General features: G+C 35.9%; 1 protein-coding gene across 16 annotated transcripts; it reads right to left on the reverse strand.

Annotated features, from left to right (window-relative positions):
• On the reverse strand, positions 1–26,641 carry LOC110791975 (thylakoid membrane protein TERC, chloroplastic). Of its 16 annotated transcripts, XR_008921459.1 has the most exons (18): positions 26,387–26,601; positions 25,049–25,298; positions 24,869–24,958; positions 22,346–22,485; positions 22,186–22,262; positions 21,460–21,547; positions 21,181–21,261; positions 21,028–21,084; positions 19,976–20,057; positions 10,968–11,017; positions 4,375–4,431; positions 4,173–4,251; positions 2,262–2,320; positions 1,877–1,934; positions 1,657–1,787; positions 1,382–1,449; positions 1,216–1,290; positions 1–774 (listed from the first exon to the last, which is right to left on the reverse strand). XR_008921459.1 is itself a non-coding variant. In XM_056829104.1 (16 exons), the coding sequence occupies exons 2-15, from the start codon at positions 25,191–25,193 to the stop codon at positions 1,696–1,698; spliced, it is 1,155 nt and encodes a 384-aa protein (XP_056685082.1). In that variant the 5' UTR covers positions 25,194–25,298; positions 26,387–26,601; the 3' UTR covers positions 1–774; positions 1,657–1,695. The 16 variants fall into 16 exon arrangements, 11 of the variants coding, with proteins under 11 accessions (XP_056685082.1, XP_021852437.1, XP_056685115.1 ...); XR_008921457.1 differs by lacking the exon at positions 1,382–1,449; XR_008921441.1 differs by having other exon boundaries at positions 1,216–1,449.
• Between the last annotated feature and the right edge of the window lie 207 nt (positions 26,642–26,848).

The raw sequence follows: 26,848 nt of genomic DNA on the forward strand, positions 1-26,848 counted from the left end.
TTAGTGTCTAATAATATAATGAAATTTAGTTATGGAAGATTTTCATCTCTTACAGTAAAGTTTCATAGGTCTGTTTGATACCAATATTACCAAGTAAGTATCTATGCAAATGATTGCGACATTGCCATGACCACATAGTTCAAGAAACAGAACTACTAGTCATCTTGCATTTTAGTAATCTAGTGTTTACTATGCGTCCGCCTTTATAGAAAACTTCCGACCAGGGACCTATCATATGCCTTGTTGAGGTCGATCTTGAGTATAGCAGCATATTCCTTCCCTTTGTTCCTTTTCTTCACAACGGTCATCATTTCATGAGCTAGCAAGCAATTATCAACAAGTAATCTTCCCGGAACGAATTCATTTTGGAAGTCTCCAACTATATCAGACACTACAGACTTCAGTCTGAGTACCATCGTCTTTGAAATGATTTTGTACATAGTGTGTTGCAAAGACCAATTGGTCTGAACTGTGATGCGGACTCCAGTCTGATTGTCTTTGGAATATGAGCGACGCTCAAGTGCTCAAGTGTAGTAATCTCCTCTTGGTGACGACTCAGTGTATAAAGAAATTAGTCCCACTATCATTTTGTACATTAAGCACCACTCTTTCATTCTTACTTTAATGAAATGAAGTTTCCTTTGTATCACAAAGAGATTAGAGCCTTGCACTGTTTTGTTCCACTTCTCATCCACCATACTAATGATTGGTTCCATGATCATTGCCCACACTCCCATCTTGTAAGGACGTTGCACTTCTTATAGCTGTTGATGTCTGCAAACATTTGGTAGTAATTTTGATGCGTCAGCAATTTGGGCTTTTGATCCATTATCAATCACACGTGTCTTGCTGAAATGATATGTCAGGATTGTTGTTTTGGTCATCACTTCTTTTCTCCCTATTTTCATCTCTCTTTATTTTTAATTATTTTTTTCCCCTTTCTCTCACCTCATGCCGAGTCACAACCAAACGTTGACCTTGCTCTTAATGATTAACGTTTTGAAATGAGCAGAATAAGAAACACATTTTTACAGATGAATGTATATTTGGCCTGAAAAATAATAACTCCAAAGACATATATGTGAATTCTGAAAGTTGATCCTTTTCGGAAAAAAAGAAATTTAACCTTTTCTGATAAAATTATTAAGAACGGTTGTATATACAAGCAATGTATTGATCGAAAGGCAAACACATTTACAGGAAAAAAGATATTACTGCTCATTGTGGCGTGTAGATCAAGTTTGAGTGAGCAGAATTATACTAATTGATGTCCTGCTCATAGTGGCAAGCCTGCATCAAGTTTGAGAGAATTAGCACTTTGTATTTCATAACATTTTTCTCTGCGTTATGTCAACAAGAATTTCGTGAACTGTTGCTTCACCTACTGAATGCCTTTATATGTTCTTCTCCACTGTATGAAAGATTACTGAGTGACAAGCCAGAAGTCGGCTGTTAGCCAAAAGGTGTGCGTATGAGTCAGATGACCATGTCATTTTTTGTTTTTCTTTGGGTAAGAAAATGGGAGACGGGGGACTTTAGCTGCTAAACAATTTTTCAAGTGTCTCAAAAGAAAGTTGGCAGTGATATTTTTGCTCATTAAAAAGGGAACTGACATCTAGATTAATAGGGGCACAACAGACATGAATGCATGCTTACCATGATTTACAATGAGTCATACTCTCATGCCAGTACTAGCTACTCAGACTTTTTCACCAAACTGAGAAGCACGCCAGTAGTAAGACTCGTTGCCACAAAACCAAGAGATACTTCTGTTCCAACATGGAATCCTGAAATAAAAGTAAAAGGAGAGAAAAAGAAATTAAATTTAGACAAAAAAGGAAAACTAGGAAAGAATTTTTTGTGTAAAAACACCCACCAAAGTAATCAAGGATCATCTTCAGCCCAATAAAGCCTAGTACAACAGCAATGGAGGGCTGAAACAAAACAAATCGAAGCTGTCTTAGTATTTTATTCAGTAGCAATAAAGAATTAACACAAGGCATTGCAGCGACTTGGTCATAGCCAGGTATATCCACATACTGCATTATATTGACACAAATTATTCAAACAGCACCAATGGTGAAGAATATTTTGAATTCCTTTTCAGTTGACATATTTTCTTCCAAGCCTTCACTGAGTTTGCTGCATATTTTTCCGAAAATGATTCACCACGGTTTCTAACATGCAGCATATTACCTAAATCTGTATGAATATACAAGAAATAAATATGTCTTAACAATGAACCAGAAAAGTTCATTCACCTGCAGATATTCCAAGTCGGCCATGCTTTCAGAAATAAGAGTATATAACGACCTTAAACCTGCATTCAAATTTATATCATCAGTACATCTAAATACTATAAATATAAAATGATAACCAGTCAATATAAGTAAAGCATGCTTTCAAGCACTGGAGCTAAGGAAACTAATGCTTCGTATGTACCAAATCCTTTGATTCCACTTTAGCAATTACCACAGAATTCAAGCAAACAATATGAACTCTCTGTTTCACCTAAATCTAGCATAGACAATTTACAATGGACTTAAAGGTCCCCAAATGGGGCATGGCTAAATAGCCCATATAGTTTCTTTCAGATTACCATTTCTCTTAGACCATTAGTTGAACTACATACTACCTCGTCGGATGGAAGCCTGAAATTTTTTTTTCAGAATACTGTTGTGTGGGGTCTTTGTGTGGTATACGCTTACGACCCGTTTGGTAGCCGGCCATAAATGGCGTGAATGAGAATGAATTTGTAAGGAAATTCAATATCCATTCCCATGGTAATGTTAGTTCACTCAAAATTACCTCTTTTTCTTTACAAATTTCCATTACCATTTTGGGAGTGGAATTAGGTGGGAATGCAAATCTATACTACTATTTTTATAACGGAAAGATTCGCAAGAAATCTAGCGTGCCACATGTCAAATCTTCAATTCTATACTACTATTTTATAACAGGAAGATTTGCAAGAAATTTAGCCTGCCACGTGTCACATCTTCAATTTCAATTTTTTTTTAAAAGAAAACCATCCATAAACATTGTGGAATTTCAATAGCCTTTTGTTACATTTCTCTTCAAATGTCATAAACTTTCCGTTTCTTTTTCATTTCGTTTCCGATTCCCTTCGGTTTCAAATCCTTAATTATCTTCCCTTACTTCTTTCCCCCATTAAATTTTACTCTAATTTTATTTTTCTTTCCCTTCTCCCTTTCGCCAAATCTGAAATTTCGAACCAAGCAACTTACTTTTTTTGAATTTACTTCCTTGCAAGACATTTAAGTCAAAGATTTTGCACAACAAATTGCTCTCTACTCAAAGTCGGAATTATGATATTTATAATTTGAGTAAGAATGTCTTGGTTTTAATATTATACTTATATAATTTATAGGATAAATTGATTCTAAAAATACAACCTTTAATCGATCTGCTTAAAAATGGCTGACTTAAAAATGGCTGACTTTCCGTTTAACTAAGAATAACACAACCTTTTAGACTTGTCTTCTTTTAAAGGGTTCCCCTCATAAATGACTTTCACCCCTTTTTAAGCAGATCGCTTAAAGGTTGTATTTTTAGAATCAATTTTTCCTAATTTATAATTGCCCGAAAAATACATAATTTATTTAACAAATTAACTCATGCGTTGCATGGGCCAAAGACTAGTTTAAGAAGAAAAACACCAAGTTTGTGACAAAAATTCATTACCATGGACTCATGATATTATTTTCCTTCCAAATAACACTTAGATTTATTCTCATTCCCACTATTCATCACTGGCTACGAAACAGGCCGTTAAGGCATTGCTAGTTTCACGTTATCAATGATTTTCCATCAGTTGTTCAATGTGCTTACCATCTCAACTTAGTGTTTGGCAGAAAATTAATATTTTCTTTCCAAGTTAATACTTGTATTACTTTCTTCCATCATGCTGTCAAAATGTCAATAATATGTTCTCCCACCTAGATAGTAGCTCACTACACAAAAAAGTTATTGGCTTTAATTGGTGATGAAAAAGTACCAGCAAGCCTAAATAGCACTCTCAAACATTCACCAGGCCAGTGATCAGAAAGACTCATAATGAATGAAATATTCAATGTTGATTTGGAAGCTAACACCAATGTATTATTTGTTCAACTTACTGAGACAATAAAGGACAAAGAACAAAATATCACCTAAGATGGCAAAGAGATTGGATGAAAATACTATGAAAGGATCTCGAGTTACACCGAACACAGCTGGTATTGAGTCAACCTACATGTAACAGATATAGGCAGACAAAAAACTTATTAGTAATTCGTTCATGATCTAAGCAAGGTTGACCATCCATCAAGTTAACATGAAATTAAAAGCCATGACATGAGATAAAGAACCTACGGCAAAAGCAATATCACTCAACTCAATAACTGCTACAGTGAGAAGTAAAGGTGTAGCCTGCCCAAAAGTTTAGATGCCTGTTAGAAACCAAATACAATTACTGTACAAAGGAAACATAAATGCACACATAGATAAGAAATATTTCACTACTTATCGAATCATCTAAGCAAAACAAAAGGTAACGTGATTGGCAGAAATCTGCTCAACTAGCACAACTTCATACACCTTTATGAGGGAATGAAACATGCTGATGTTTCCTTCTTTGTTCAGTGGGCTTTAATCTCAAGTAGAAACCCCTAAAATTTGAAGCGAATAAAATTAATATTTTTTGAGAGATGGCGACATCATTAGAAGATTTTTTGGCCAGAGCATTTACCTTTTCTTCAATTGTTATTAACATTTACATGGTGTATCTGTCCTCTGTCCTTTGCACTAATGATAACTTCCAATTTTATTTCAGAGCAAGTGTAACGAGCCGAGCTGGCGAGCTTGAACAATCCCAAGCTCGGTCTCAGATCGCTCAATTAGCAGCCCTAGCTGATGCAAGGACTTACTATTTTTGGATGACAACGAAACCCCTAGACTAGTTGATCTAATGGATGACCCTATTGCCTTTATTATTAATACAACAACAACAAAGCCTTAATCCCAAAATGATTTGGGGTCGGCTAATATGAATCGTCGTAGGAGATCGTCATTGTCACCAATCAAACCAGAAAGGAGCAGGAAGTAAAAAGAAAAAAAACAAGAAAGAGAAAGTGGAATTAATGAAAGTAAGATAAGAGAAAAATGTATATATATATATATATATATATATATATATATATATATATATATATATATATATATATATATATATAGAGGAAGGCTCTCGTGAGAACACTTCCTTACGGTGAGAACACTTTCTTACGGTGAGAACACTTTCTATAATGGCATTTTCGTAATTAATTATAACAAATACCCCCAATTTATTTTTTCACGACACTTTTTTTTTTCATTTCAGATTCATCTCTCTCTCTCCAATTCTTCCCCCTCTCTCTCTCTCCAACTCTCTCGCCGTCGGTCGCCACCAACACTCGCCGGTCGCTGCTCGCCGGTCAATTCTCGCCTCTCGCCGCCGATGATCGCCTCTCTTCGCCGCCGCTGATGATCGCCTCTGGCCGCCGCCGATGGCAGCATTTCAATCGCAATTACAATCGGTAAAATCGAACCAGAAATCCATCAATTTCACCGCTGTTCGAACAAATTCTCCATCTCGCGGTGATTTCTTCTCGTTGCTCGCCGCCGCTCAAACAAATTCGCCGATGTTCGAACAAAATCGCCGGTCGCGAAACCTGAACTCGAACCAAAAATGCTGGTGGCGGTGGTTGTGTTTCGCGAATCAGGTAAACACAATTCCAATTCAGCAATTCTCATTCGATTTTTCTTTAAAATCGATTTCAAAATCAGTTTCATTCAATTTCTTAATTTCAAAATCAAAATCTATTTCAATCGATTCTTCGACCGGCGCCGCTCATTGCTCGCTGCTCTCAGTTCGCCGCTCGCAGCAATCCGGCCACATATCATCTCCTCCTTCCTCCTCCAATTCCGATTATATTTTCGCAGCAATTTTGATTATCTCCTCTCGCCGACGACGCTGGTGGCCTCTCACCGCCGCCGCCGCTGCTCGCAAGAATTCAATCACAGTTCCTTGTTCCTTGTTCCTCCACCACGTCCCCTGTTTTGGTTGATTTTTATTTTGTAATTCTTCTTAGATTTGTTTCAAATGAATTATTCCAAATTTTGGTTTAGTTATCAATTTTGTAATTTCAATAACTTATTTTATTGATTTATGTGGTTGATTTATTTTTTCAATTCGCATTATAATTTGATTGAATCTCTTGATAATTAACTTGTACCGCTTTTATTGTGCTAGGAAAGCATATAATAAATTTAGAACATGTTTGAATAAATTTAGAACATGCTTGAATAAATTTAGAACATGGTTGAACAAATTTAGAACATCGTGAATAAATTTAGAACATGCTTGAATAAATTTAGAACATGCTTGAATAAATTTAGAACATGAGCTTAAAAATTTAGAACATGATTGAATAATTTTAGAACATGAGCTTACAAATTTAGAACATGGTTGAACAAATTTAGAACATGGTTGAACAAATTTAGAACATGGTTGGACAAATTTAGAACATCGTTGAATAAATTTAGAACATGCTTGAATAAATTTAGAACATGCTTGAATAAATTTAGAACATGAGCTTACAAATTTAGAACATGGTTGAACAAATTTAGAACATCGTTGAATAAATTTAGAACATGCTTGAATAAATTTAGAACATGCTTGAATAAATTTAGAACATGAGCTTACAAATTTAGAACATGGTTGAATAATTTTAGAACATGCTTGAATTAATCTAGAACATGAGGTTAAAAATTTAGAACATGGTTGAATAAAATTAAAACATGCTTGAATAAATTTAGAACATGGCTGAACCAATTTAGAACATTGTTAAATAAGTTTAGAACATGGTTGAATAAATTTAGAACATGATTTTGAAAATTTAGAACATCGTTGAATAAATTTAGAACATGCTTGAATAAATTTAGAACATGCTTGAATAAATTTAGAACATGCTTAAATAAATTTAGAACATGAGCTTACAAATTTAGAACATGGTTGAATAAAATTAAAACATGCTTGAATAAATTTAGAACATGGCTGAACCAATTTAGAATATAGTTAAATAAGTTTAGAACATGGTTGAATAAATTTAGAACATGAGTTTGAAAATTTAGAACATTGTTGAACAAATATAGAACATAGAGAGTGTAAAAGTGTTCTCACCATAAGAAGTGTTCTCACATAAGGAGGTGTTCTCACCGGATCCCTCCCCTATATATATATATATATATATATATATATATATATATATATATATATAGAGAGAGAGAGAAAGGCTCCCGTAAAAACACTTCTTACGGTGAGAACACTTCTTACGGTAAGAACACTTTTTAGACCGTTGGATTGTTTCTAATCTGACCGCCCAAAATGAATCGATTTTAACAAATCTGGACCTTTAAATATTTACGGTTGGGATTAAAAACAAAAATAATTTTTTTTTCAGATTTTTTTTTTCATTATTTCACACTCTCTCTCTTCAGTTCCTCTCCCTCTCTCTCTCTTTCGAACACCACCAACATCAGATCGTCGTTTGCTGCCGCCGTTGCTCGCCGGTCGCCGTTCACCGCTCGCCGCTAGCCTATCGCCGGCCGCCGCTCGTATCCCGCGGTTGTGGCGGTGGTTGTTCTCTCTCTCTTCAATTCCTCTCTCCCTCCCATTTTCGAACACACATCCGGCCACCGCTCGTAGCCGCCACCACCACCAACATCCAGCAACATCCTCCTCGCGGTGATTCCTTCTTGCTGCTCGCCGGCCGCCGCTCGCTGTCGCTCAAACAAAATCGCCGGTGTTCGAACAAAATCGCCGGTCGCCGAACCTGAAATCGAACCATAAATGGCGGTGGCGGTGGTTGTGTTTCACAAATCAGGTAAACACAATTTCAATTCAGCAACTCTCATTCGATTCTTCGTTAAAATCGATTTCAAAAATCAATTTCAATTGATTTCTCAATTCCAAAATAAAATCGATTTTAATCGATTCTTCGAATACGAAATTATTTCAATGGTGCCGGCGCCGCTCTCAGTAATTCGGCCACATAGCATCTCCTCCCTCCTCCAATTCCGATTATATTTTCACAGCAATTCCGATTATCTCTTCAATCAGCACTTTCAATTCAAAATTAAATTCACAATTATATATTTAGTGTTATATACTTGGACTAATTAATAATTTCTTTAAAATTATCTAAATATAACAATATATATACCGTTATAATTGCATCTGAGAAGCCAGAGCTAAAATATCAGCACAAGAAACAACACCAGGGAACTCCTTTTCTATAGCGGACTTTATTGCGTTCATGACTTCAAATCCTCGAATTGTTGACTAAATTTAGAAACAAGCTAATGCTTGAATAAATTTAGAACATGTTTCAATGAATTTAGAACATGCTTCAATGAATTTAGAACATGTTTGAATGGATTTAGAACATCATTATATAGATTTAGAACATGTTTGAATGGATTTAGAACATGCTTAAATAAATTTAAAACATGATTGAATAAATTTATAACATGTTTAATAATTTTAGAACATATTTGAATTAATTTAGAACATGAGCTTGAAATTTTAGAACATGTATATATGTATATGAGTTGACTAGGTTCTCGTGTTCTAAATTTAAAACATGCTTGAATAAATTTAGAAATGCTTGAACAAATTTAAAACATCGTTGAATAAATTTAGAACAAGAGCTTGAAAATTTAGAACATTTGTATATGTGTTGGCTAGGTTTTCATGTTCTAAATTTAGAATATGGTTGAATAAAATAGAACATGGTTAAATAAATTTAGAACATCGTTGAATAAATTTAGAACATGCTTGAATAAATTTAGGATATTCTTGAATAAATTTAGAACATGGGATTTAAAATTTAGAACATGCTTGAATAAATTTAGAACATCGTTAAATAAATTTAGAACATGCTTGAATAAATTTAGAACACGAGCTTGAAATTTTAGATCATGGTTGAATAATTTTAGAACATGCTTGAATTAATATAGAACATGAGCTTGAAATTTTAGAACATGGTTGAATAAATTTAAAACATGGTTGAACAAATTTAGAACATGGTTGAACAAATTTAGAACATCGTTGAATAAATTTAGAACATGCTTGAATAAATTTAGAACATGAGCTTGAAAATTTAGAACATGATTGAATAATTTTAGAACATGCTCGAATTAATTTAGAAAATGAGCTTAAAATTTTGGGACGTGGTTGAATAAAATTAAAAAATGTTGGAATAAATTTAGAACATGGTTGAATAAATTTAGAACATCGTTGAATACATTTAGAACATGGTTGAATAATTTTAGAACATGAGTTTAAAAATTTAGAACATGGTTGAATAAAGTTAGAACATGGTTGAATAAATTTAGAACATGATTGAACAAATTTAGAACATGGTTGAATAAATTTTGAACATGATTGAACAAATTTTGAACATGTTTGAACAAATATAGAACATGTTTGAACAAATATAGAACATGGAGAGTGTAAAAGTGTTCTTACCATAAGAAGTGTTCTTACCTAAGGAGGTGTTCTTACCGGATCCCTCCCCTATATATATATATATATATATATATATATATATATATATATATATATATATATATATATATATATATTATAGAAGAAATATTGTAAGAAATAATAAAAAATAAGTAAAGTTTAAAATAAATGAATAAGTAAAATAAGTACATTTCAAAATAGCATGTAGAATTAAAAATAAAATTTAAAAGAATTTTACAAATAAAATAAAAATTAAAAATTAAAATTAAAAAATTAAAAAATAGAAAGAAACAGAAACATGAAAGTTGTATAAGTCAAATGAAGTCATCAACGTATATTCTCTCCCTCCACTATGTCCTATCCAACGCCATATTTTCCTCAATCCCAAGAAAGCTCATATCATGCTCAATCACCTTCCTCCAAGTTTTCTTAGGTCTTCCCCTACTACTTGCAATTCTATCACTTTGTCACCTTTATTATTAATGAGGCACAAAAAGTTTTTCTGATTCACTTTTTTTTATGGGGATGAAGAGGTTAACAACAATAGAATTATCATTATCATCATTATCATTACCCCATTGCCTCAAAGAGGCTCCCGTAAGAAGCGGGGTAAGGGGGGTCGGGTGTACGCAACCTTAACCCTGCAATTTCAGAGAGGTTGTTTCCAATTGACCCAAAAGCAATAATAGGACGACAACGGGACGACCATCTTCTACTTCATTGAAAGGAGGCGAAGAGGTTTTAAGAGCCATTTTGATTTAGTCCATTACATCCCACGGCCAAAAGAACAAATGAAACTTTGGCTCCATCGGAAATGGACAAAGGTTAACAACAATAGCGTTAACAACAATAGCATTACATATTATTTTTGTATGACAACGAAACCCCTCGACTAGTTGGTGTAGTGAATGACCTTATTACCTTGATTATTAATGAGGCACAAACAGTTTTTTTTATGCATTTTTTTTAATGGGGGTGAAAGAGGTTAAAAACAATAGCATTACATAATGAAGCTCATACAATGACAATCCAATTAATCAAGTACTTCCTCCGTTCCACAATAGATGCATCATTTCTCATTTGCGCACTATTCATCAATCAACTTTGACAACCTTTCTTTCACTGTTGTGTAAGAAAAAAAACATAGTCAAGTGTGATCTTGTTAAAATCGTATTAATGCAAGGATTCCAAATATCAACTTTTTATAATTTTTACTTATACGCATTTAGAGACATTAATGTTCAAATAAGCGCGTTGGCATACGTGCAATGAGAAATGATGCATCTATTGTGGAACAGAGGAAGTAGATAACTGTTGGAACACTCCAGTTTGTACAAGCTGTTCACTATAAGCATCCATGAACAAAGAAATTAATAACCAATGTTGATTTGTGACTAACCTTCCACACACCATTGTCGATTGTGAAAAACCGATTGCCATCATAATTAGCTGCAAAGTTGAGAAGATGGGAAATGAGAACTTTGGACAATGAACACCGACAGCAAAGTGTTCACTATAATAATCAACCTTACAGTCTTACAGCATTGTAAATCAAGTATTCTAGCAATTATATTTACTTGAAACAGGCTTTTGTCTGGTAACTGATTCAGGTGACTAATATGACAAGGTAGATGAAAATTTCTGCTAAAGTTTCAATTAAAATAAAATCATAAAATTTCATCTACATAAACAACTTCTTCGTTCTACCAACCACTCATGTAATCATCTTACAATCAGCCACCTTACCAGTTTCAGTTACTACCTATTTTTGTTAATGCTTAGTTGTATCAGATTCAGCTTCATTTCAACCAGTGTTGCCAAACATAGCCTTTATTGTAACTTAGGACCCTTTACCAAGAATATAGTCAAATTGAACTAGTCTAGAACATGTATAATCATCAACCATGATCCACTTAGCTCTCTGCAGAAAACAAAGTCTACTTTCTTAAGGTGGTCCTGTTTCAAGTGAGTCAACCAGACAGTAGCAATATCAAATTAACAGAAACTTTTTAATTCTTTGCTCTATTTCTCTCTGAAGACCAAGAATATAAATTTAAACTTCAGCGCTTATCCTTGTACTTCTGGACTCTGGAGGTAAGAGAACTGATTCAACTGTTTTCCATACGTTCAATGATTCAATATCTCAGTAAACTTTCTGATATGATACCTTAAAAATTCTCCATTCCCCTAATCAAATCAGTGTAGGCTCTCTCACAGGACTAAGTCTATTATCTAGCTTCTCACCACAGGCACCAAATCTTGACTAAGATCAACAAAATAAAAAGAAAATCAGCACCGAGACGTTAGAGACACTTATCAGGTCGAAAGACTCAAAACTGAAGCTATCAGAGTATCAGACTATTAACATCGATCATGGCCTCACTGCAACTCTATGAGGGTTAACCACAGCTTTCTGGTATACTGCGGCTGCTTGGCCTGCTTAAAAGTGATTGAATTGGTTGTAACTGGATAATCTTAGCATTCTCAAAATCGTTATAAAGCTGGCTACACAGCAATGCATTATTGTCAGTTACAGAAAGTACTATTAAAAAGAATATGAAATTCTCATTGATAACACTTAGCAGTATTTCCGAGTCCATATAACATAAAAGTAGACACGAAATGGAAATGGAAATGGGAAATGGGAAAAGGGAGATTTGACACTTTGTAAGTAGAAGATGATGTTGATCTAAGTATGCTGCATGCATCAGCAGAACAATATAAATAATTCCGTGCAAAAAAGTAATCCAAACTACAAAATATACACTAACAACCCCATCTAGGGAAGCTAAAATCAAGATCATGATTCCACTGACATTTCAACTTTCTACATCAGGTTGGAGCAATTGAAGTACTGGACTGTAACACTCGGGCTCAGCCCCGACAAGAGTACCTGTCCTGATGTTAGACTCAATAATTTCATGGATAATGCACATGTTTTTGGTCCAAAACAAAGTGTCAAGATTTTCAACCTAGTAAATTGTCCACACTCTACAGAGTTTAATATTCGACAAAAGAAGAAATGAAAAGATCCAGCAACATAGGATTAGAATGGGGTTAGATAACCAGTGTGATCTACCAGAGATATATTATAGTAGGATCTACGACTTGTTGAACTTTTCTGGACTTGGCTCTTGGCCTTACCACCAATTTGATTATTGAACTTTGCCAAGTTATGGAAATATTTACAATTAAATTGATTTTTTTAGTCTCAAAAATCTACATGCAACATTTAAAACAAAAATGAACAGATTTGCCAAAATAAAACCTTCTATAAGACACGCCTTGTCAAAAACTAATTTATAAAGAAAGGTTTTGAGATACTACCTTTGAAGATACTTTTTTCGCAAACATATACCACAAGTTGACCAACTCTTTGGAAGTTGACTTTTTCTTTTTTCCTCTGTTCTCTTCCTTTTCCTACTTTTCTAACTCACCTTTCGTTATCCTATATTTTGTTCCCTTTAATTCTTTTGATCAAACAGTTCTAGATCCAAGAGGCCAAGATTCATCATTTCATAAAATCTCACCAATCCAAAGTTGATGAAGATGGCGATGATATTTCTAGCAAGATGATCAACCAAAGAAAATGGAGCATGGGTTCAACATTAAGCAAACCATGGAGCATGGGTTCTGTAATTGTAGTAATTTCCAACATCCTTTTTTATATAAAGTAATTTTTGACAAAAAGGGTCTTATAAAAGATTGGTTCAGGCGAATTTTCCAAAAAACAATGGCAGGGAAAGCAAGACAGCAAGTTAGTTAGCTTTATAAATAGAAGATAATACAAGCGTCCCAGAGGCTCGTTCTCTCCAAAGTGTAAACTAAAACCAAAGAAAATTTTCAATAATGTTCTTCATGGCTTCTTTCTCCCTATCCTTCTTATATATAGCATTTCCCACAGTTCATTTCCTTTCTTCTTGAAATCTGGCTCACAAGGTTAGGATTGGGCAGAGATAATTGGCAATAATGAGAAAAACTCATGGTTACGGATTGATTCAATCTTCTACACACCCCCTTCCCCCCTAGGAAAGAGGGGGGAAAAAGGCTTCCAGTTTAATATAAATGGCTATAGGCAATCGTTGTATACTATAATGTTCCTCCGGTTTTTTTTTACTTGCAACACTTTGGTTTTTGCACTATTCACATACACTACTTTGTTTATCTTTGATGATTATACTTAAGGTAAAACATATTCATGAGAGATTCGTCATAATGCATTTTCTGAATATTAACTTTTTATATTTGTACTTATTGTTAATTAAAGATATTAATTGTTCAAGTTGTGCAGTGACAAATGTGATAATGAAGTATTGCAACTTGCAAGTAAAGAGAAATGGAGGAAGTACGTCATAAATGCCACAAATTTAAAGCTCTTCAAGTTTCAGTGTTATCGCGAGAACTATCAAATCCTTGTATTTTCATTTTACATTTTTACTGATTAAAAATTTCGTTTTTGTTCGTCCCATTCATTGGTTTGCATTGGACTCCCTTTCCACTGAATATGTTTTACAAATGGGATTTTTCATGAAATGCCCCTGAGGTTTGCCTTAATGCACCAAATACCCCTAAACTTTCCAGAATGCACCAAATACCCATGAGGTTTTGAAAAATAATACAAAATGCCCACAAGGCTAACGGACATTAAGTCTCCATTAGCGTATGTTTACCCTTTTGCCCTTAATCAACCATTTTAACTACTAATCCTAACATTAACCCTTAATTAAAGTAAATAAAAAAAATCAATTAACCTCAAAAAAATCAATTAACCCCAAAAATAATAAATTAACCCCCAAAAAATCAATTAACCCAAAAAAATCAATTAACCCCAAAAAAAAACAATTAACCTCCAATTTTTCCTGTTTAGAACCTTCACCACCACTAACCACCCGCGCCACCACCGCCTTAATTGCTGCAGACGACCCGCAACCACCGCAACACCACGCCCTCGTCTTCCTTTCCTTCTCTCGCGCTTCCTGTCTTCTTCTCCTCCGCGCTGGCCGCAGCCACGCAGCACCACCCCAGCCGGCGTACTCCTTTTGCCTTGTCGGCGTGACGCCGCGCCCAAGCCTGAGCCGCGGCGCCCTTCTTCCTTCCTCGTCGTGCTCACCTTCTCTCGCCCTCCCTGCCTCCTCCTCCACGCTGGCCGCAGATAAGCAACACCACCCCAGCCGGCGTACCCCTTCTGCCTTGCTGGAGTGACGCCGCGGCCCCCTTCTTCCTTCCTCGTCGTGCTCACCTTATCTCGCCCTCCCTGCCTCCTTCTCCTCAGCCCTGGCCGCAGCCACGCAGCACCACCCAAGCCTCAGCCGCAGCCCTTCTTCCTTCCTCGTCGTGCTCACCTCTGCCCCTGCCTTGCTTTTGCTCCATGGTTGGCTGGATGGAAAGGGGAGAGAGAAAAGAAAAGAGAAAGAAAAGGGGAAAAAAGAAAATTAAGAGGGAAAAAAACAGTTAACGGAAAGTTAACGTCGTCGGTCAAAATGGGGCAAAAAGGGTACTTGAGTGTATTTTCCCAAACCTCGGGGGTATTTGGTGCATTCTGAAAAGTTTAGGGGTATTTGGTGCAATAAGGCAAACCTCTAGGACATTACAAATGTATTATTATCATGTAGAGTATTTTACAAACCTTCTAGTTAGGACTTAGGAGTGATGAATATGGTTTACAAATGTATTATTATAAATGTAGATTTTTTTCCCTAATTTGAGCTCTATTGTTTTTTTTTTTTTGGCAAACAAAGAAGTATTATTACCAAAAGGATAAGATTACAAAATAACCACAATCCAACAAATCACCTAGGCTGAAAGTGGAACAAAATCCTCCGGTTGAGGAAATACCACCACCTACTACTTAAGCAATATAACCACTCATTGCATCATATACAAGCTACATGAAACAAAATACTATGAACTATAACACTGCAATTGTCCAACTGAAGATCTTGGCATTCCTCTGCAGCCACAACCGATACACTGTTTCAGAAAAAGATGACCCTAGCTTCTGGTTTTTTGACTCTACACTTCTTGGTAATCCATTTTACCTCCTCAGGGAAATCACCTATACTAATGATAAATCCTATTTTGGTTTACACACTAGACTAGACTTTAGGAGAAACAGGACACTTAAAAAATAATTGATGCAGATTCTCAGGTTCCTGTTGGCATAAACTGCAAACACCATCCACACTCATGTTCCATTGCAACGGTTTGTATTTAGTTGGAAGCCTGTTTTGAACTGTTAGCCAAATTATAAAGATACTCTTAGGACTAGCTCTATTGTTACAAATGAGCCTTCTTCAATCCACCTTATTACCTTCCTACTTCAAGTGCTTGTACATTTTCTGAATCTTGTATTTTCCTACATATTTTCCTAAGGGACCAACTCAGTCCATTAGGAAAATTCATGGTCCGGAGTCATTTTTCTTCACATAGTACACGTGCACCCATTTAATCCAAAGCCTGTCCTGCTTCAAAGAAAGAGCCCAACAATGTTTTAGGACTACAACTTTGTTTTGTTCCACACTATAAGATCCCTCAAATATCAAGACAGAGTTGTTCCCAAGCCACTGAGCTTTCTTAGATCCCATATCCCCACCAGTCCATAGGAAAGCCCTTAGGAAAGCCCTGCAAACAACATGAATCTCTCTCATGACCTTCCTAGGCATGATAAAAATTTGACACCAATAAAGTTGCATTCCATAGAGAATTGTTTTACAACTGAAGCCTACCGGCATAGGAGAGAAGCTTAGCAGACCAACTCCTGAATTTTACAATAGTTTTATTAATGAGAGGCCTACGATCAGTGTACTTTAGTTTTCTAGTGGTAGAGGAACATCAAGGTATTTAAAGGGGAAGGAATCCTTGATCTTACCTAGTCCACCTCTAATACTAGACTCATCATCATCAGATACATCAAGAACATCAGAAGATCATCTGCAAACATCATATGAGTGATTCACAGTTTTTTACATCTAGGATGAAACTTGAAACCATGAGTGCCAACCACTGCAGCAGACATCTAGATAGATATTCCATTCCAAGGGCAAATAGAAAAGGAGAGATAAGGTCACCCTGTCTAAGTTCTTTATTTGCAGAATTGCATGAATATGACCAGTGGGATAACCATTGACCAAAAGGGAGTAAGAAACAGTAGAAAGACACTCCATGATCCACCCTACAAAAATGGACGGAAAGCCAAGCTCTTGTAACATTGTTTTGAGGAAAGGCCATTCAAGAGAGTCATAAGCCTTTCTAAGATCAATCTTGATCATGGACCTTGGTGAGATATGTTTCCTAGTATACCCCTTAATCAACTCAGAGGCCAGGAGAATGTTATCAACAATTGATCTGCCAGGAATAAATCCAGTTTGAGCATCACTAACTACATCCCCCACCACTGTCAACGGTCTAGATGTGAGAACTTTTGAAATAAGCTTATAAATAACATAACAGCAGGCAATAGGCTTATAGTCCTTCACACAAGAAGCATTCTGAACTTTGAGATTAAGGTGACTACAGTATTAACCTGTTTGAGCAATTTGCCATTGTCAAAGAAGTCTAACACAGGTTCATAAATCCAAGTCTTGATGGTTGGCCAAGCCTTCTGAAAGAAAAGGCTATTGAGTCCATCGAGCTTTATTAATGTCAATCCCTTTAAGAGCTATATCAATTTCCTGTGTAGGACAAGTCTTATCAAGTGTTGAGCAGCATCAGCAGTTAGTCGTGGACCTTGCCTGACAACAGTTACGTCAACTCCTAGAATAGAGTCAGCAGTTGTTCCAATCAACCCCTTATAGAAGACCCTAATATTCTCCTTGATTTCCACTGCACTACTCAATTTATTGCCACTACTATCATAAAGCAGGTCAATACTATTGTTGGAATACCTTTCCTTCATGGTAGTGAAGAAGAATTTGGGGTTTGAATCACCAAGCTTAAGCCAATCCTTGACTTCTGCTTATAGACACTCTCCAGGACAGCAAGAAACTTTTTAAGAGAAGCAAGTGTTTCTTTTTTCTTCATCTAAAGATCAAGATCTGTATGATTGTTGGACAACTGACTCGGACAATATCTCACTCTCCTTTGATATGCTCAATTCTATCCTCCAACTTAGCAAAGTCCCTACTATGGATCCTTTTAAGACCAGTTTTAATATGTTTGATCTTCTCCAAAACTTGAAACATTGGAGTACCCATAAAAGGAACATTCCAGCCTTCACTGATCACTTTCACTGATGACTTGATGGAATTCTACATGGCCAGCCATGTAATTGAAAATTTTAACGGGCCTCCCTCCTTGCTTGACCTATAGGTTACCATGAATAACCAAAGGAGAGTGATCTGAAACACCTGGATTGAGATATTCCACTAGAGAGATAGGGAAGACAAAATGCCATGTAGAATTACAAAGGTACCTGTCTATCCTAGAAGAGACCCTAGTATCTCCCAAACCTTTATTACTCCATGAGAAGAAACTGCCACAAGCCTTCATCTCCCCCTAGATCAATGTTAGACAACCAAAGTCAGCAGTTTACACAGTAGCTATAGGATTTCCATTAATCCTGTCACCATCATATAGAACAACGTTGAAATCACCAATAACACACCAGGGCATTGTAATACTATTAGCCAAAAAGGACAGATCATGCCATAAAGGTTTCCTTGTGTCCACTACGTGTAATCCACACCACAGTGAGGTAGAAATCAGTTTTCCCATTCTTGAGTTGAACCCAACGATGAATTAGCTGTGCTGAATGATTTGGGCAGTAACATCATAATGATACCAGGCAAGCCAAATCCTACCCCTAGGACCAAATGGAACCAAATTTCCCTATTATCCTCTTACTTTCCCACACTAACTATAGTTTCAAATAAAGCTACAATACTCACTTTATTATGAGTTAGAACCTTCCTCACCTCCCTTTCCTTACTGAGGTCATTAAAACCTCTCACATTCCAGCTGCAGATCATGGAACTATGTGAGGATGAGTCTCTTCCCCACCTAAACCCCCCCTATACCATCCATTACATCATATGCAAGATTCACCTGAGCTAACCCCTCTGGAATAGAGGTCAAAAGAGTGCCCAGAGGAGATCTATGAAGCATTTTCCTTCTTGAAACCACCCTCCACCCATCATCAACTGGCTCTTCATCCACTTCATCCACTGCAGGAGTTGGACATCACCCTTTGCAATCTCAGTAGTTGTAGTTGTAGTTGCAGTGTTGACAGGTCCATTGGTCCATTCACCACCCATTTCTTAGTAACCTTCTGTTGGTGGACGGCAGGTTGAAATCAGTGTCGGTTTGATTGCTCTTAGAGCAATGACCACAGTCTTACAAGTCTTACACGGCATCCAGTCATACAGACCACTAGGATCTTTCACAAGCACAGAATGGGGTAGCTCTTTTGTTACATCCACTTCCACTGGAATTCTAGCAAATGAAATTCTAAGTTGCTTAGATGTGCATTCATCAGCATGCGATGGAACCCCTACTAAACTACCAATTCTGTTCAAAGAGTCAGTACCCCAACAATTAAGAGGCAAATTAGGCAGCTTAATCCATAAGGGAACCACACGCAATATTTCATCATGGAAACTGAAGTTTGCAGCCCATGGCTTAACAATCATGGGTCTACCATACGAGTGTGGACCAGCAAACAAAATAGCATTTCTGTCTGCAATGGAGGCAAACTTAAGCACAAAGAAACCTTCATCATGAAGGAAAACTTGAGGTTTGACCACCTGACTCCACTTCTTCTCCATATACCTCGAGACAGCTCCAATGGAGGGCAACTCTTCCACAACATACATCACAATGGAAGTAGCTCTATTGTTTTTAATTAGTTCCGCGTATAGTTTTGTACTTGGTTTAGAAAAAACCAAAAATCAAAACTGAAATTCATTTCCAGTTTTTCAAAGACTAAAATCCAAAAACAAAAGGTGATACTAAACGAGCCTAAAATATAAGTTGGACTTTTCTTATACTGATTTTTCATCGCATCAATAAGGATAATGGTTTCTAACAAAGGATAGTAACAGGCTAGCAGCTCATGCAATAACTTTATACTCTATACTGAATTACTGATGTTGTAATGTGAGATCAAAACACATAACTTTACATTGCTTTTAGATTTGTAATTATTATAATATCATTTGACCTAGTAGTAGACCAGATTCCTATCTGTCTGATCTTTAAAACTAAAGCACGCTTCTTTGAAACATACTTAAAAGCTTGAAAGTTCAGAACACTTCCCATTTCATGTAGGGAAGTATAGTATCACAATTCACAAGAGTGCCATTAATCTCCCACAGCCATGATTAAGATATAAGAATATTTGACATGTCCACATGAACTCCGCTAAACAATCAAAAAGTTACAGAATGTCAATATGCAAAGAGCACTTATTACCTGTCACAGGAATAACTTTCTGGCAAGCCTTCACTATAAAATTTTCCGATAAGTCTTCATCTTCTTCTTCAGTGGAAAATAACTATTTTCAAAAGGCCGAGAAAGGCACCATTAACAGAAACAAATAAGGGTGTCAGACTGACAATCTGATGCCAAGCAAGATCAAATTAAGAGCACAAGGGAATCCTGATACAAACTGATGCAGATCCTAGGTGAGAGAGGTAGTTCAAGGCACAGTCCAAACAACAAAACCAAAACTTACTCAACCAAGTGCAGGTTTGTCTTCAGGTTGGCATCTAGGACAGTACTTATGCAAGGAATCCTTAGAATTTTAGGAGACATATTATCTCAGTTATTAAGATGACGAGCACTACAAATTAGATTGTTTTCATCAAGTACTTTGTGTGGACTTATTGTACTGTTGCAGGTTATGGAAAGGCTACTTGAAAGGATGTCGAAAACAAGATAATTGCATAACCAAAGGTAACAAAGAAAATTATAGAAAAAAGAACGGACAGTCAGAATTCCTAAACGATGATTGAAGAACATAACATACAAAGGCAAACATGCTAATCTAGGAAAAGAAATGACTTTTAGCAAGTACTCCCTCCGTATTTATTTAAGGGATACAAGTGGGGATCATGTCATTTTAGAAGGGTGGGAGGGGGTGGGGGGTGGGGTTTAGTTCTGAAATTATTTGTTTAATAGGGTGGTGGGGTATAGGATATATTAGATAGATTATTTAATTAGATGGTGAGGTTGATAAGTTTCTAAAAATGACAAGTGTATCTCTTAAATAAATACGGCCGGAAAAGGCAATTGTATCCCTTAAATAAATACGGAGGGAGTACATAATATGCGCGAGGCATCTATCATGAAGAAGAGAACTACCAACAAATACATATTATGTTCAAGACACTTACATGCTATTCTTAGGAAAGGGTAGAATAGGATAAGAGCCTCTTACTTTCCAATTGAACTGTCAATTTTGAAGTTTGAATTTTACATTTTACACAGGTACCAAAGGCCCTAAGGTTTAACGGTAATGTTACCTTGAATGAGGAATACAGGAGTATTGCTGCCAGTAGAAGGTTCACCACTTCAAACCTCTATCAGATCAAAACAATATGCACTAGTTCAAAGTCTGTCACCGCAAGAGAGGTTTCAAAGGACTGTAAAAAACCATGAAATGCTGAGGATTCAACCTGAAGGGTGGCTGTCCCAAGAAGTATTAGTGAAGATCGGAATATAACGGCGCCAGCGATACCATAAGAGAGCACACGATTCTATATAACAAGCAGGAAATACTGTCATAATAAGACAATGAAACAATCTGAACAAAATAATCAAATCTGTTTGTAAATAAAAAGCCTCCTCAGAAGTCTATCTTCAGTTTAAGAGATGATAACTGTTCTACAGCGCATTTGTCAAACTGATTTTAATAACTGACATAACCTAAGATCAAACTTAGCAGATAAGCATACCTGGTACATAATTGGCACCTTGAAGTACTTGAAAACTAAAACAAAGACAAACAGATTGTCCACAGAAAGACTTTGCTCCAAAAGGTACCTGAAAATGACTCTCGTCATACTGCTGAAAATTTACGAAGTACTACAGCTGATTCGTAAAGTTAAGAGGAAAGTAATGCCAAACAATACAAATATGTAAACTGAGATAGAGGCAGCAATTGTTTCTAAAATAAGGTTTACTCAATCAAGTGGTTGGCTAGTTAAATAGAAGTATCTAACATAAAATCATATTACTAATAGGAACATTTTTACACCCAATATAAACCTCCTCCAAGAAAAAATTATTTCTGCTCCTTTAAAATTTTGTTTTCTTCTATTTTTCTGTGCCTTATTTTTTATACTGACATAAATAAACCATGTTAATGATGTTACTACCTCCATTTTCCTGCTGCTCAATTTCTGTAGCAAAAACAAAGGAGAACTCAAGTGGAAGACCACTCATGAGGGTATCTTCGCTTGAATTTTAGGAGAGGTAGTGGAAAGGTGTAATTATTATATGCAAAAGGGGTTAGATGATAAAATATGTTTTCCAAAAAATAGAATAAAGTAGAAGTGGGTAGAACAATAAAAACACACCTCTTTTTGGAAAGTGGGTACAAATAAAAGTAAATAAATGAAAACAGAGGGTTTACATTAGATATGGGCAGGTAAAGACAGAGAACAATCATGGTATCATACCCGGCAAAAAATTCTGTAGCTTTGCCAACACCACCTGTGAAACCCAAACCAATACCAAATGCCACCGCAGTGCTTACCTATTAAATTGATTGACCACATCGTTTAACATAAAAACATGTACAAGAAGAAAAAAATAAGAATAAAATTCAAAGATACTCACACACAAAGCAACAGTTCTAACAGATGACATATAGCTTTCTTGATCATGCTTTTCTTTTACTACACAGCCTACAGAAGTTGATAAATGAGACTTGCTGCCACTACTACTCGGACGTGATCCAGTATCATCTCCATGCCATTCTGCAAGCCATTTAAACAGCAAGAACTTCAAAGAAGCTAGAAAAGGGAGGCCATAATAGTCCAAACTCCAAAGACTTTTCCACTCATCAAACCTCACGTAAACATTTATTTTTAAAGGACAAACTCAAAAACATTCAATCAACTACTTAAACTTTGAACAAAATAATAAGTCAAAAAGTGATCTAATGTATGCTCAAACTGTCAAACTACCAACTCCATTTGCAGATTCAAAAGATTTTTCAAGTCAATAAAATATAGGAGGGGAGTGGGGGCACTGCAAAATTACTAACACTATTTTCATCAAGCATGCAACTCTCTCTGTGCCTTTTCTCTCTCACTCTGCACATGTCACAAAAAGTCAACCATCATCATCTTACAATTATTTCAACATTACCTCTGCTGTATTCATTTTCCCCGCTCCTCCTTTCCCCCCTCCCACTCCCTTCCCTTACTTGTCTATCTCTCTTCCATCCCCGCTCACGATGCTCTCCGACTGAGATACATCTATAGTCACAGTCATGCACATGCATCATTGATGCGATAAATGATAATTTCCCCAGGGCCAATCTCCAAAAAATCTTACTACAAGCGATAATGATTACATTACTAGTCACTGCTTGGTTTGACGATGGAACCATATTGGGGTTGCAATTAGTCACTCTTCTCCCCTCTGGGCTTGTGTTTGGCCCAGTGAAGTTTATCAAGTAAATCAGCACCAAGGGTTTTGAAATAACAATGAAAGAACAGAAATAAAGGGATGAAAATAATTTGAATTATGATTATTGTTCTGTGTTAGCATGTAGATATTCGAAGGAAAGTTGGAGTTGTTGATATAAAGGATAGGATAAGAGATAAACGGCTATGTTGGATAGTTGCATCAGCAACAATGGTGAAGGGTTGAGAAAATGGAGATTTGAAAAAAAAGCCGAGGAACCCAAAGATGACATGATAGAGGGAATTAAGAATGACATGAAAAAAGTGGATTTGGAAGAGCAAGGAGTATTAGATAAAAACAAATGGATGAAGATCCTGTGGGTGACCATGAGAGATTAAGTTATGGTCATGCAGCCGACAGGCTTTGGTTTTGTTGTTGTTGTTGTTGTTGTTATTGTTGTTGTTGTTGTTGTTGTCGTTGTCGTTGTCGTTGTTGTTGTTGTTGTTGTTGTTGTTGTCTTGTGTTGGCAAAAAAAAAAGAAGTGGATCTGTGCATGGATTAAGAAAGCCACAAGTACACAAACGAGGTGCAGTCCTATAACAGCGATTTAGAGCAGCTATGTGATTAGTATTTTATCCACCACTAGCATGTGCACTAAGAGGAAGACAGCTATGTCTTTGGATTTGGCTTTTTGATGCTTTTCTAACATATGGACCTCAAATTTAGCAGTCCTTTCACTATCCACAACAACCCAAGGTATGTTTGACAACCATGACTGAACAGTCAAGTGGTATCTTCAAGACTACTGTGCAAAATAAATAAAAAATCAATTCCACTAAACTACTTAAATCTTGAAAGTCGTTGTCTTCTCAATTTTGGCTAACAACAAGAAGATACCATCATGGCATCGCCTGTCAACAAACTAAAGAGAATAAAGTAGGACGAAAATCACAACGGTGATTGGGTCATTATGGATTCTTAAATCACAACATCCTGAGATAAAGAAAGTTGCTCCATGGATGAATTATGGTGGCAGCTAACAACTACAAATTGTAAATATCTCGTAGATGGAAAGGCAATAATAACGCCATAATACAATATCAAGCAAGTCCAGCTCAATGACATCTACCACACCCCTTGTATTTTGGTTAACAAAGATTCAAAAAATTGATCTTAAAATCATTGTTACTTAATACTCCAGTACAGATTGGGTACAGGAATTCAATTTGCTATCTAGTTTTGTATATTAGGCAAAAATGTACCACTTTCATAGATAAAGTCATAAATTCTCCCTTTTCAGCTTACCGGGATCAGCGATTTAACTAACACTACATAAACTACTTGGTCCCGTCAAGTTAGAATCTTTTGCGCCAATTTAGAAGGTGGTAATAAATGGCGATAATGTTAATGATCTTATACATAATTTTAAAGTCATCCCGTTATTGTTTATGGGTCAATTGGAAACAGCCTATCTACAATTGCAGGGGTAAGGTTGCGTACGTCTGACCCCCACTTACCCGCTTGTTGTTGGGAGCCTCTTTGAAGGCACTGGGGTAACAATAATGATGAATGATGAGTATCATACCAATGTGACAATGTCTATGGTAATGGTTGACCATTTCAAGCATCTCAATTTTTATTATAGAAATCAATAGTTTAGAATAATGGCATTATGAAAAACAAAGAAACTATATAAAATTGTAACTAGTAAATAAAAAACCAAGGTACCTGAGGCAGTGGAAGTACCATCTTCCTCCTTGGTACTCTTTGCATAAACAACTGAGAAATTAGGCAAAGGAATTTTCCGGGAATGAATCGCTGCAAAATCATTAATTAAACAATTTCAGAAAATTAACTTCAAATCGCAGAATCTCAAAATCAGAATTTAAGAGAGCAAGAGAGTGTTGCCTGAGCGAAACATCAAACATGGACGATGCGAGAACTGAGTAGCAAACAAAGAAGTGGAGGATGAATTGGGGGTGGTATTGAGCCCCACATTGAATTTCAGAGGGATTGTGTGGACACCATTGTAAATCACTGATGTCACTCCCATTTTTGTATTCCCACACTGCTAGAAAGCTAAGCTTTCTGTGTGGACGTAACAACTTCTAAATAGTGTATTTTGACCTCGCTAACGCAACGTCCACGTTGGGAAATCCTACAGCCACGACATGAGTCAATATGGGACAATTAGAAAAACGGAGGAAGTATCCAATAAAAAATAACTGCAGGCACAAACCCTCATAGAGTGATAGGCACGTGCATACAGCCTGCACACAACCACCCTCCTATATACACCAAGCCTCGCACACAAAATCTAATACCCACATGCACACGGTGGCGTATCAGCCCTCTGCGTCTATTTTTTATAGCTTGCTTATGTAAAAAAAGAAATGAAGAAAGTTAGACCACCATTCATTTAAGTAAGAGGGAACTCAGGCAAGGGACTATGGAATTCGTTTTCTTCTGGAAAAGTTTGAATGTACCCGATATCCTAACCTACCAATATTCTTATTCGATCCTCAATAAGTCACAATTTGAATACACCTGAAAACCGTGTGGTTGAAATTAATGGGTATGATGAAATATGAGGACAGGAAGGACCCTATATCTCAATGGAGTCTAGTACACCGTTAATGGAGTTGCATACGGGGCTTTAATTAGCTTCCTTTATCATTGTTACAAGAATTTGTAAAGGCCCATTGTACATAATCCCTTTCTTATCTTTGCCAGTCAAAACTATCACATCCCTCGTTCTTGCCCAATTTTTTTAATGCTCATATATTTTGAAAGACCCACCTTCATAATTATAATTTCAAACGACAATGGTTCGAATATAACTAGACTATAATATAATTAAGATAAAATCAACTAGTATAATAATCATGTATCATCAATATCGAGTACATAATCAAAAACATGATTGATCAACACAACAGAAACATATATAAATAAATTTTACTTAATTACAGCAAAGAATTGACAACTCAATTGCATAAGATAGATAAAAGGCAATCCTGATTTGGTTATACACATATTTCTCAATTTACAGTTCAAGCACACAATATTGTAAGCTTAACACAACTCGACAATTGAAAGAAATTAGATAAAAATCAAATAAAAAAATCAAAGAAGCTGCAACAATATTTTACAAAAATCAATCGAAACCCAGAAAAAGTAAAGGAGAAAAGAGCAAAGTTCTTGATAATTGCAGAAAATAACAAACTATTATGAGAAAATACAAACCTTACACGAATGAAACGTTGCCCCAATCTGAACCGATATTTGGGTGAATTGAGATTTGAGAGTGAGATTGTAGGATAGAGAGAGGAGTCAGTGCCTTAGTTTGAGGGGTTTAGAATGATACTCTGCTTCGTCGTCGTCAACATCATCTTCGAATCAATATCATCTCTTTGCATCAGCACTTATCAGTCAGTCATTGAATCACAGTAATTCACTCTACTCAATTTAGATTGGGCTACTTTATTGGATACTAATAGTATACACAAATTCTTATTTACAAGGGTTGTACAATAAAATAAATATTGTACGTAAAAGTTAACTCAAAATACTTAAAAGTTAAGCTTATATATATATAAGTTATCTATTTTTTAGTGATTTTTTTTTTTCATTTTAATAAAACTTATTTCTTCAAAATCACTAACAATATATAAAATTATTCATTTAACCCTTCAAAATATTTATCTA

This window comes from Spinacia oleracea, chromosome 1, assembly GCF_020520425.1.
Source record: "Spinacia oleracea cultivar Varoflay chromosome 1, BTI_SOV_V1, whole genome shotgun sequence".
Classification (NCBI taxonomy): domain Eukaryota; kingdom Viridiplantae; phylum Streptophyta; class Magnoliopsida; order Caryophyllales; family Amaranthaceae; genus Spinacia; species Spinacia oleracea.